General features: G+C 40.7%; 1 protein-coding gene and 1 pseudogene across 4 annotated transcripts in view; one reads left to right on the top strand and one right to left on the bottom strand.

Annotated features, from left to right (window-relative positions):
* VWC2 (von Willebrand factor C domain containing 2) overlaps positions 1-12,594 on the top strand; it is a 116,468-nt gene that overhangs the window by 70,141 nt on the left and 33,733 nt on the right. Inside the window, exon 4 of one of the 4 annotated variants that reach the window (XM_070500884.1) lies at positions 10,766-10,903. The exons of the other annotated variants lie outside the window; for them this stretch is intronic. Within the exon in view, the coding sequence (XP_070356985.1) occupies positions 10,766-10,773 (8 nt within the window). The 3' untranslated portion in view covers positions 10,774-10,903. Of the gene's footprint in view, positions 1-10,765; positions 10,904-12,594 lie in introns of those variants that run through there. 4 annotated transcript variants of the gene reach the window in all.
* Positions 10,772-12,179, bottom strand: LOC106822968 (elongation factor 1-alpha, oocyte form-like; annotated as a pseudogene).

The following is a 12,594-nucleotide window of genomic DNA, read 5'->3' as shown; positions in this document are numbered from 1 at the left end:
CTCCTCCTTTTTTGCTGAGGAAGATTGGCCCAGAGCTAACATCTGTGCCCATCTTTCCCTACTTTATATGTGGGACACCTGCCACAGTGTGGCTTGATAAGCAGTGCATAAGTCTGCACCCAGGATCTGGGATCTGAACCAGCAAACCCTGGGCTGCCAAAGCGAGATGTGCAAACTTAACTGTTGTGCCACTGGGCTGGCCCTGGTATTTTATTCTTTTAGATGCTATTGTAAACAGATTTGTTCTGCTAATTCAGATTTTTCACTGCTGATGTGTAGAAACACATCCTATTTATGTGTGTTGATGTTGTAACCTGCAACTTTGCTAAATTCAGTTATTAGCTCTAGTTGCTTTCTTGTGGATCCTTCAAGATTTCCTATACATACGATCATGTTATCTGAGAATAGAGATAATTTTATCCCTTCCTTCCAATTTGACTGCCTTTTATTTCTTTTTCTTGCCTAATTGCCCTGGATGGAACTTCTAATGCAATGTTGAATAGCATGGTAAAAGCAGACATCTTTGTCGTGTTCTAGTTTAGGGAGAAAGCTTTTAGTCTTTCCCCATTGAGCATATTAGCAGTGGGTTTTTCATAAAAGCCATTTATTATGTTGAGGAAGTTTTCTTCTATTCCTAGTTTGTTGGGAGATTTTTAAGATGAAAGATTGTTGGATTTTGTCAAATGCTTTTTCTGCATCAACTGAGATGATAATGTCTTTTTTTTCCTTCATTCTATTAATATGGTATATTACGCTGACCGATTTTTGTGTGTGGAACCACCCTTGTGTTCCAGGAATAAATCTGACTTGATCATGATGTATAATACTTTTAATGTGCTGCTGGGTTTGCTTTAATAGTATTTGGTTGAAGATTTTGGTATCTATGTTTATTAGAGATATCTGTCTGTATTTTCTTTTCTTGTAGTGTCTCTATCTGGCTTTAGTATCAGGGTAATGCTGGCCTCTTAGAATAAGTTTAGAAGTGTTCCTTCTTCTTATATTATATGGAAGAGTTCAAGAAGGATTTGTGCTAATTATTATTTAAAAGTTTGATAGAATTCACCAGTGAAGCCATGTGGTCCTGGGTTTTTTCTTGTTGAGGGAAGGTTTTTGATTACTGATTCAATATCTTTACTTGTTATAGGTCTTTTGAGATTTTCTGCTTTTTTTGAGTCAGCTTAGGTAATTTGTATGGTTCTAGGAAGTTGACCATTTTATCTAGGTTATCTGATTTGTTGAAGCACACTTGTTCATAGTAAAATCTTATAATCCTTTTTATGTTTGTAAGTTCCCACTTTCATTTCTGATTTTAGTTATTTGTGTCTTTTCTCTTTTTTCTTTGTCATCCTAGCTAAAATTTGTCAATATTGTTGATCTTTACAAAGAACCAACTTTTGGTTTTGGTAATTCTATTGTTTTTATATTTTCTATTTTGTCTATCTCTGCTTGAAACTTTATTTTTTTACTTCCTTATGTTAGGGTTGGGTTTAGTGTGCTCTTTTTTTCTAGTTCACTTAGGTGTAAAGTTAGTTATCGATTTGAGATTTTTCTTATTTTTATAATGTAAGCATTTACAGCTATAAATTTACTTCTTAACTGCTTTGACTGCATCCCATAAATTTTGGTATGCTGTGTTTTCATTTTTTTAATTAATTTTTTTTTGTGACAAACTGGGCACTTGATTATCATGTGATAAAATTAGAAATCAGATTCTCCCTCTTCTACAAGTTTGCTGGGTTTTTGTTTAGAGACTTTTCTCATCTATTTTTGTATTCCTTGTCATCTGTGTCACTGAAGTCTCTGTTCCTTAGCTAGTGTTTAGCTAGTGTTTTGACAGAGATTCCCTTGAATGCTGAGAGAGAGAGAGAAAGGAAAAGGATAATAACTCCCAGTCTCTGCAGACGGGGTCGGTCTGTGCTGGGGCCCTCCCTTAGTACTTAGCTAACCTTTCTCTGAGCCTAGGGTTCAGCCTGAGATGAAAGCTTAGGCTCTTTTCAGGGTTTTTCTGACTACCCATCTTGCTTAGGGCATGTGCATGGCCTTCTAGGTCCCCCCATGTGCATGGGTGCTTTTGAATGCCCTAACATCCCAAATAAAGTCTTTCCCAGGCTCCTCCTCCCTTGCTCCAGGTGGTCTCTTGTATGTTTTAGCAGTCATTTTTGACCCCGTAGCTGCAAGTTGTTCACCTTATAATGTTTTCAAGCTGTATCTGCTGCTTTTCTGCCCTGAGTGAGTCCTGAACTTAAAGAAGCAGAGAGCTTGCATCTCTTGGGTCCTTCAGGTGGCCCCAGGCAGCTTCAAACACACATACACAATATTTTGCAAACATGGTTGACTCTGATTCCCCTGGAACCATGGGCAGAGCTCCCGCCTGGGGAAGGTAGGCTACAGTCTTCAAGATGGTGGCTGAGCTGGGGAGCAGAGAAGCAAGGGCCAGTTAAAACACCACAGAGCTTTTCTTCCAGTTTTACGTTGCCTTTTTCTTGGTTCAGTGTTCACTCGGTTGCTGTAAACCTTTGACAATTTTCCACAGTTCTAACAAAGTTGGTTCTACACTTCCTGCTTGTTCTTCAACATTTCTGTGGGGGGATGTGAGCTTGGAGCTGCCTACTCTGCCGTTTTGCTGACATCGCTCTATATTTATTCTTAAAGATCTTATTTTTTTATTGTACACAAATACATGTTTTATGTCATGTTTTCTATCTGAAATTTGTTATGTAGAAATGTAATCGATTTTATATATCTATTTTATAAAAATACGAAGTTCAGGAAGAGGGAACTATTCTTGCTGTGGACCATGGGGTAAGGAGAGAAAGGTGAAACCTTCTTGATGGGTAGTGATTAATGAGTTGGGCTCTGAAATCATATTACTTTGGCTCAAGTCTTGGATTCCCTTCCATCTGTTTTGTAATCTTTGATCAGTTACTTAAACTTTCAGCCCTCAGTTTTCTTAGTTGTCAAATGGGAATAACAAGAGTACTATATCAATTAGCTTTTACTGCATAACCAACCACCACAAAACTTAGTGTCTCAAGTAAGAATTATTTTATTTAGCTCATGATTCTGTATGTGGCTGGGATAGTGGGGGCTTCCTTCCACATGGTTGCTCATCCTCCAGTAGGCTAGCCCAGGCTTCTTCACATAATGGGCTCAGGGTTCTAAAAAGCAGCAAGACAGAGCAACTCTCAACATGCAAACATTTTTCAAGCCTCTGCTTGTACATCGCTTGCTATTGTCCCATTGTCCAAAGCAAGTTACAGATCAGATTGAGTCAGACTGGTAGGAGACCATCTAGGGGTGTTTTTCAGAGAGGGCTATACAAGGGGGGTTCAGTCCACTTTCTGGCACCAATGAGTCACCTTCCTCCAACAGGTGAGATACACCAATTCCTCCCAGTTCCCCCAAAGTCTCATTCACTATCACATTGGTCTCCAAATCCAGGTGTCCCTCTACTTTGGGCAGCATTTCCTGGTGCTGTGGGACAGTGACCTTATGATCCTTAGCAGACCTTTATTTGGATGGGAGACTCTACTAGGCACCATTTGAAATCTTTCTTGATTCTTAATAAAAGACCTTAGAGTCACACATTGATTTTACGTTTTTCCTTAGGCCATTTCTTCCTTTGAGAGTCTTTGCCAGTTGGCTTAGAAATGTGAAACTTTTATTTTTCAATCCAGAAAGTGCTGGCTCCCCCATATTTCCTCTAAATTCTGCTTATAAGCTAATAGTTCTTTCTTTGGCTTATCTCTGTCCCACCAGTAGTACCTTGCTGTATACAGCTGGGAGACCAACTGACTCTTAGCCAGATCTAAAAGTAAATGAGGTACGTTTTTCTTTCAAGTCACTGCAGGTGTCAATTGTGTCACTGTGTCGATGAAAATAAACCATAACCAAACTATAAATGAAAATTTGGGATGAGTTTATTCTGAGCTAAAATGTGAGGACCATGGCCCAGGGCCTTTTTTCCTGAAGGAAGAAAGGGCACTGAAGAAGTGGGGTGCACAGAGTGGTTATAACCCCCAAACAGGATGTTTCACATATGATTGAAATGTCCCTTTTACCATAGTTGCGAGACTGCTCTGTTGGCACAGTGATTGATGGAAACAGCAAGTAGGTCTGCTCTCTTGGTGAACACAGCAGGGTGGCAGGTCTGCTGTCTAGAGCTGGGTGGTCACAGGTGAGCTGGGTGGTCAAAGGTGAGCACAGCAATCAGTTCCTAGCCTAAGGAAAGATGCTTATCCCTAAGGAAATGCCAATGTGGGGGGAAGTTGCACCTTTATCTTAAGGGCATTTGTTCTTGCCATAGTAAATGTTTTAAAGCAGATATGCAATGCGTGCTCAACGGCCACAGTCAGACCCTTTTGGAAAAAACAAAGTCAGGCCAAATTAGGTTTATACCAAATGGCTTCCTCATATACTCCAATATATCCTATTGCTTGCCATTTCTATTTGTCAACTGCAATCTAACACTAGCTGTCCTTCTTTCTGCCCTGACTAGCAGTTTCCTCTCCACTTTCCAACCTCTGCTGGTTGCCCAGTCCTAAAGCTAATGGCACACACTCGCTCAGGTCTATTCCACACAGTCTCAGGGTTTCAAGAGTAGTTGGAGAATCAGCCCCACTGTCCAAGCCCTTTGTAAGTCTCTGCTTGTGTTACATTTGCTAATGGCCCACTGGCCAAAGTGAGTCACATGGCCAAGTCCTGACTCAAAAGTAGAAAAACGGGCCAGCCCTGTGGCCAAGTGGTAAAGTTCGCATGCTCTGTTGCGGTGGCCCAGGGTTTCGCTGGTTCAGATCCTGGGCGCGGACAGGGCACCACTCGTCAGGCCATGCTGAGGTGGTATCCCACGTGCTACAACGATAAGGAAACACAACTAAAATATACAACTATGTACTGGGGGGATTTTGGGGAGAAAAAGCAGAAAGAAAGAAAGAAAAAGATCTGTAGCAGTTGTTAGCTCAGGTGCCAATCTAAAAAAAAAAAAAGAAAGTGGAAAACAGACTCCAGTTCTTTCTTCATGGGAGGAGCTGCAAAGTCACATCACAAAGAGGTCGTCAAGTTCGCAGTCAATCTCAGGTGTCCACTTTGTGGGATGATGGTGAGCTTCTGTTTCCTCATTTGTTAAAAGTGGGAATAAAATATAAGTAGCTACTTCATAGGATGGTTATAAGCACCACCTTGGTAGCTGGGGTTCTGTGCAAGGTGCACCTCGTGTTATGGTCGACCATGACCTAGATTGTTGGGTTAGGTCTATGTTTGCTTCCTTTCAACTCAGACAGTCTGAGGCAGGAACATGTCTAAGGTGGTTTCATTGAGCAGTGGCAGTGAAGTAAGGCCCCCTTCTCTCTGAGGACAGAGAGATCCAGAAGCCCGTCTGTGTCCTCTACTTGCCGAGAGACTCATAAGTGAGACTTTAAACCAGAGCAGGGATCATCCAGACCTGATTACATTCATTATCCTTATAACTTGAAGAGCCACAGATGGCTCATGAAACTTAAATAGTAATACCCATTGGTCCTGCAAATATTTCAGGGTAGTCTCTCTAGAGTTCACTGAATACAGAATAGCATGTGAAGAAAGCCTTTCCATTTTAGCCATATTCCTGTGAAGAGGTTTAGACTTTATTTGTCCACATACTTTAACAATTCCACAGGGAAATAATATTGACCAAAATATAGCTCAATATATTTTTAAAGATTTTTCACTCTTAAATATTGCTGGAAAGAAAGAGTTATGAGAAAACAAGAAAGGCCATGTTCACATTAATTCATTTAGTATCAGAATTTGCTACTCAACACAGACAGGAAGCAGACCGAGAGAGCAAAGTGATGGAAGGACAACAGAGAGGTGGTGCTACACATCCAAAGTTAAGACAAATGTTAGGACATGATGCACCACACTGAATAAAATATGCCCCATGGGCTGACATATGCTACTTGTTTGTTAAAAATAAATGAATGAACGGATGTCTAAAGGCTCTACAGAGGTAGCAAGGTAATATTCTGTGCCTGAGGGATAGGAAAGCCTGAGGAACTTGTTCTGCTGAGCTTTGGCTCCTGTAAAGCTCTGGGCTGAAGACACAGGAGACTCCTGGTCCTAAGGTATGCCTGTCAATCAATCATGAAGTTGAGGAAATGGGAACGTTCCCCAACACATGCACAGAAGTAGCAAGATTAGAAGACCAGCCCAAGTGGATTCAGGGTGCCCACTGCCTACAGTAGCATGAGTTTTATTTAAGGAACATTACATCAAAAGTGAGATAACACATTTTCCCTATGCTAATTGTTTTCTTGCCTTTTGAGGTAACATGAATGGTTTCTCTAGAGCTTAGGGAAAGAGTAGATTTAATTAGTAGAAGACATACACTATTTGTTTTAAAGTAGACACCAGGTTTGGTCCTCTTTTGCCAAATTAATTTTGTATAAATTTCAAAATATCACTTAGTGGTTCATTTCCTTGATCACAAATCAGCTGAAGATGACACTTAGTGTTTGTGAGATGAAGTGCATCTAATTCAGGGCCACCATGTCTACTTGGCAATTATGTTTATATTTCATAAAAACATCCAAATTACGTAGAAGTAGAGAAACCTACAAATGTCCCCATATGTCAGTTATCGTACACCTACAATCAATTTTTCTTTTCTTTTTTTTTTAAAGATTTGATTTTTTTCCTTTTCTCCTCAAAGTCCCCCCAGTACATAGTTGTATATTCTTAGTTGTGGGTCCTTCTAGTTGTGGCATGTGGGATGCCACCTCAGCATGGCTTGATGAGCGGTACCATGTCCGTGCCCAGGATTTGAACTGATGAAACACTGGGCCACCGCAGTGGAGCGCGAACTTAAACACTCGGCCACGGGGCCGGCCCCACACAATCAATTTTTCTAAGTGTTCACATACATTTAAATGTTCTCATGTAGAGAGGTAGTGAAAGATGGTTATATAGAAAGAAGTTTTCTTGTCCCAAATGTATGTAGGATTTTCCAGAATATAATTTCTAGAGGGATAAGTTACAATTTAAGAAAATATCAGTTGTTTATCTTTCTGAATTATAAGGAATTTTTGAAAAGCCTACAAGTGAGGGAACATTTACACTTTCATTCATTTTTTCTATGAATATTCATGGAATGCTAGCTATGTGCTTAAATGCAGCAGTAAGGTTGTGGGCATAAATACGAGTAGCACACATCATCCTGCAGTTTAGGAGAAGAGGCAGACATTGACCATAATTCCATGTGATAATTGTTGTGAATCAAGCATTTCAAACTACACAGTGAATGGAAGACTCACTCCATCCAGGGCTCCAGGGAGGAACGGTAGAGGAAGTAACATTGAGCAGGGTCTGTAAGGGTATGTTCACCAGTCCAGGCAGTGAAGAGGAGCAGGAGGAGTCCAGATAGAGGAAAGATTTTTAAAAATCAAGACCTACACTAGGGTCGGAAAATTAGAGATAGGAAAAAAGAATGATCTCACGTACTATAAACGTAGGTGCTACGATTGTGGTATTACTAAGTTTTAAATATCTCAGATGTTTAAATGATCTTTTGGAAAAATTTTAAATCCTTATTTTGGTATCTTTTGGTCAAAGGAATTAAAATAAAAGGATATGTTACTCACAAAATTGCTAAAATTTAAAAGCCTGCCAATAGCAAGTGACAGCAAGGATGTGAAGTAGCTGGAGCCCTCATGACCGGGCGGAGCAGACTTCAATCTGTGCCTCTCCTGTGGCCCAGCGGGGCTGCTCCTAGATACATACTCAAGAGAAATGAGTGCATGTTCACCGAAAGACATTTACAAAAATGTACATTTCTATTTTAGTCAGATAGCCCCAAACTGGAAAGAGCCAGGGTGGCCATCAAGAGGAGAATGGATTAACAAATGATAGCAAATTCATACAGCAGAAAACCATTCACATGTCAAAAGAAATGAACTAATTCTTACATGCCAGACACAGCTGAATTCAAAAAATACTATGCTGCGTAAAAGAAGCCTTAAATAAAGAGTATATTGCATATAATTCCATTTATTTAAAGTTCAAGAACAAGAAAAATATTCTTTGGCAATAGAAGAGAGAGTAGTGGTACTAGCTAGTGAAGGGCCTGAGGAAACTTTTTGGGGAGATACAAGCTTTCTATTATCACAACTGGGGTGGTAGCTACACAGGTGTACATATTGCAAATATTCATCAATCTGTATAATTTATATCTTTTATTATATATAAAACTAAAAAATTTTGAAGATGAGTAATTGTTAGTTACTTGGGTAAGAAAGGACGGGGCACATCTTAAGAGTTGAGATTTTCACACCTGCCCAGGTGAGCTGAGCCTGCAGGTCCTATGTGTAGCAGGAAGGCTAACTGTGCTCTTCTTTTGAAGTAAGAGCTGGGAAAGCATTATATTATCATAAGTAGATAACAGAGACCTCCCCCATTAATCTAGGCTGTGGAAAATGCGCCACACATAATAAGACATGACTGGCAAAGAGTCACCCCTAAGAGAGGAATGTGGATCCTCCACCTCATTTCATCCTGATGTTTCTGGGGGAATCCTAGTTCAAGAAACTATCAAAAACTGATGAATAACAGGTGACTCCATAAAGCCCAGGCAAAGTGACTATGCTCCAGGATATGTGTTGGGTTCTCTTAGAAGAAAATTCCTTTGGAAAATGAGTTGATAATCAAAAATAATGAAGCATACTAAAAAATACAAAGCCATGAAAAATATCCCACAGAACCAAGAAATTGGAGAATTTACCCCTAAGGATATAGAGATATTGGAGAATTACAGGATGGACTTTAAAAAAGTATTTAAAAAATAAAGTGATAAAGGAATACAATATCAATTTCTAGCAAAATTTGTGTAGTAAAAATAAAAAGGAATGATAATATCTATTGTTGGTGTCTTAATGAGACTTCTTACTACCTTCTGGGTAAATAGTCAAGCACAATTGTCTAAAACTGAAATATTATTTACCTTTCAACCGAACAGTTTGATTCCTGGGGCCACTGTGTAATTAGAGAAAATAAGGAAATATGGTGAATGTTCATCAGTAATAGAATGGATGAATAAAATGTGCTGCATATTTTCCTGAGCTAATATACAACGATTAAAAAGGACGACTCAGGTATAGATGAGTTGCTTGGTGGGGTTTCCAGGACGTGTATTTAGGTAGAAAAACAAGAGACAGAAAAGTAGCTTTTTCTAAGAGAAGCATTGAACAAAACAAAACAGAAACCTCTGTGTGTTCGTATTCACTTTGTTCATATTTGATATGGGAATGGACTGTTATGGAAGGAAACACACTAGAGTAATACCATTGGTTGATGCAAATATGGGGCAGAGGATTTAAACTAAGTAATGAAAAAATCAAAACAACTGGTTTCTTTAAAAAGAAAGTAGTGACTGTAGAAAATAGCATGCATTTTATAATCAGCCTTATTGGAAATTACACACCCAAACACACACATCTTGTGCATATATCCATATGTGCACACACACGAAGAGAAAGAGAGAAAAGGAAGGAGGAAGAAGAGGGAGTCAAGAAAGAATGATAAAATGATACATAAGAAAATTAATAAAACTAAACAAAACTAAAACAAATGGAAGACTAACATTTCAAGGACAGTAGACTATGAAACAGAAAAAGGTGGTTAAGATAAAGAAAGAAGTAAAGAAAAATCCTACAAGTGAAATAAATGGTCATTGAAACTAAAAATCCAATTGAGTAGTTGCAATTACATAGGAAATTGGTAAATAGGACAGGGGTTGGTAGAGGGCTAGAGACGCAATTGATGCAGTTTTGAGAAAAGCGTAAAGACATGAAGTCTTCAATTTAAAGTGTCCACCAAGTATCCTGTTAGATGTCCTGGGAACAATAATCAACTACTCATGCCCAGTCACATCCTAGTGAAACTACAGGAGAAATTTCTGAAAATCACCAGAGAGAAAAGGAAGCGGATGTTTCTGTGGCAATGGCTTCCTGACTTAGATCATCCCAACCCAGGCAGAACCCAGAAAAGGCCCTTCAGGCAGGTTGGCAGCTATCCTTGGTGCTGGAATAGCCTCCGCTGTATGCAAACAAAAATCCCAGGCAGTTTAGAACTCTCCATATGAAAAATAAGTAATTGAATCTATGAGAATCTATAGCTAAGGGGAGTGAAAATGTTCTCAATCAAGATGTAAAAAAAAATACAAAATATAAAGGAGAAATTATGTAATATTTTTCTACAATAAAATATAGAAAGACCATGAAGATAGGATTTGGTATCCAAAATGATTTAAAGTATAAATTATTAAGAAAAAAATATTTGCGAAAGGTGAAAGAGCAGAAGAGGGACCATCGATGACAAGAATTATATGACAAAATGTTCAACCTTAGTAGTTTTCAGGGAACTGCAAAACAATATAGAAGAAAGCTAATTCTCACCCACTATTTTGAAGAATGAAAATAACTGTTGGTGAGGGTGTGGGGAAATGATAGTGCACACAGCTGGTGTGGACATGAATCAGAAGGGCTGCTTTGGAAAAGTTTGGCAGTATGTTTTAAAATTGTAAATGTCACAGGAAGGCAATTTGCAGTGACCATGAGTTTCTGCTTCTGGATGGATAGAGAGAGAGAAGCCCTCATGGATTTTGTACAAGGAGCCTTGAACATGTACATTTGTTAAATCGTTGGGGGTTTTTTTGTTTTTTTTGTTTTTTATTAAATAAGTTTTATTAATCTTACTTGGTAAATACATAGAATGTTAAGTAATTTCTATGGTGCAGGTTGCTGAGGAAGCTGCAGAGGACACGCTTCACTTCTTGCTCGCCTTTACTGCTGACTTGGTGACCTTGCCAGCTGTGGTTGACTTCTTATCCACTGTCTTGATGACTCCAACAGCCACTGTTTGGCTCATGTCCCGCACAGCAAAACGGCCTAGAGGTGGGTACTCAGAGAAAGTTTCCACACACATGGCCTTGCTGGGGACCATCTGCACCATCGCTGCATCGCCCGACTTCAGGGCCCTGGGGTTTTCCTCCAGCTTCTTGCCTGAGCGCCTGTCAATCTTTTCCCTCAATTCAGCAAACTTGCAAGGGATGTGGGCTGTATGGCAGTCCAGCACTGGGGTATAGCCGGCGTGGATCTGCCCAGGGTGGTTCAAGATGATCACCTGTGCCACAAGGCTGCCAGGCTCTATGAGGGGGTCGTTCTTGCTGGCTCCAGCCACATTTCCACGATGGATGTCCTTCACAGACACATTCTTGACGTTGAAGCCCACGTTGTCACCAGGCAGGGCCTCAGTCAGGGCTTCGTGGTGCATCTCCACAGACTTGACCTCGGTGGTGAGGTTGCTGGGGGCAAAGGTGACCACCATCCCAGGTTTCAGGAAGCCGGTCTCCACGCGGCCTACAGGCACAGTGCCAATGCCTCCAATCTTGTACACGTCTTGCAGAGGCAGCCTCAGAGGCTTGTTGACCGGGCGAGTGGGCAGGAGGATGGAGTCCAGAGCTTCCGGCAGAGTCACCCCGGTGGCGTTTCCCTTTTTCCTCTCCACCTTACAGCCCTTGAACCAGGGCATGTTGGTGCTGGGCTCCAGCATGTTGTCGCCGTGCCAGCCCGAGATGGGCACGAAGGCCAGGGTGGCCAGGTTGTAGCCGATCTTCTTGATGTAGGCGCTCACTTCCTTGGTGATGTCCTGGAAGCGCGCAGTGCTGTAGGCAGGCTCAGTTGAGTCCTTCTTGTTGACAGCCACGATGAGCTGCTTCACACCCAGCGTAAAGGCCAGTAGCGCATGCTCGCGGGTCTGCCCGTTCTTGGAGATGCCAGCCTCAAACTCGCCTACGCCAGCGGCCACGATGAGCACGGCGCAGTCGGCCTGGGAAGTGCCAGTAATCATGTTCTTGATGAAATCCCTGTGGCCTGGGGCATCAATGATGGTGATGTAGTATTTGCTGGTTTCAAACTTCCACAGGGAGATGTCTGTGGTGATGCCACGTTCTCTCTCTGCCTTCAGCTTGTCCAGCACCCAGGCGTACTTGAAGGAGCCCTTGCCCATCTCTGCTGCTTCCTTCTCAAACTTCTCGATGGTTCTCTTGTCAATGCCCCCACACTTGTAGATGAGGTGCCCGGTGGTGGTGGACTTGCCAGATCCACATGGCCAATGACGACAGTATTGATATGGGTCTTCTCTTTGCCCATGGTGGTGGGTTCACTACAATCACTGAGCCAGAGATCAGCAAGAGCTGCAGCAGCTGTGAAGATCTTAAATCGTTGTTTTTAACAACACACACAAAAAAATAGTTCAGTGGAAAATGCATATGCCTTTCATTTAAGAGACCAGATTTTGATTTTTCTGTCTGCCACTTTGTGGTTGACAAGTTTAGGCAAATCACTTAATATCTATGAGCCTCAGTTTCTGCATCTGTAAAGTGGGAAGATAGCACCCGTCTCACAGAGTTCTAAAAATAATTAAATTTATGCAAAAGCTCTTTTAAGACCACAAACTCATATCAAAATATAAGATAATTCTCAAAGTGTATTCAGGGATATACATAATTCATATTTAATTTCATACTTCAATTAAATACCAATTTAGAGAAACTGTGAGTATTAA

The sequence above is a fragment of the Equus asinus genome, chromosome 1 (genome assembly GCF_041296235.1).
Source record: "Equus asinus isolate D_3611 breed Donkey chromosome 1, EquAss-T2T_v2, whole genome shotgun sequence".
In the NCBI taxonomy this organism is placed as follows: domain Eukaryota; kingdom Metazoa; phylum Chordata; class Mammalia; order Perissodactyla; family Equidae; genus Equus; species Equus asinus.
Note: the sequence above shows the minus strand (reverse complement) of the source record. Positions and strands in the feature narration are given on the sequence as shown.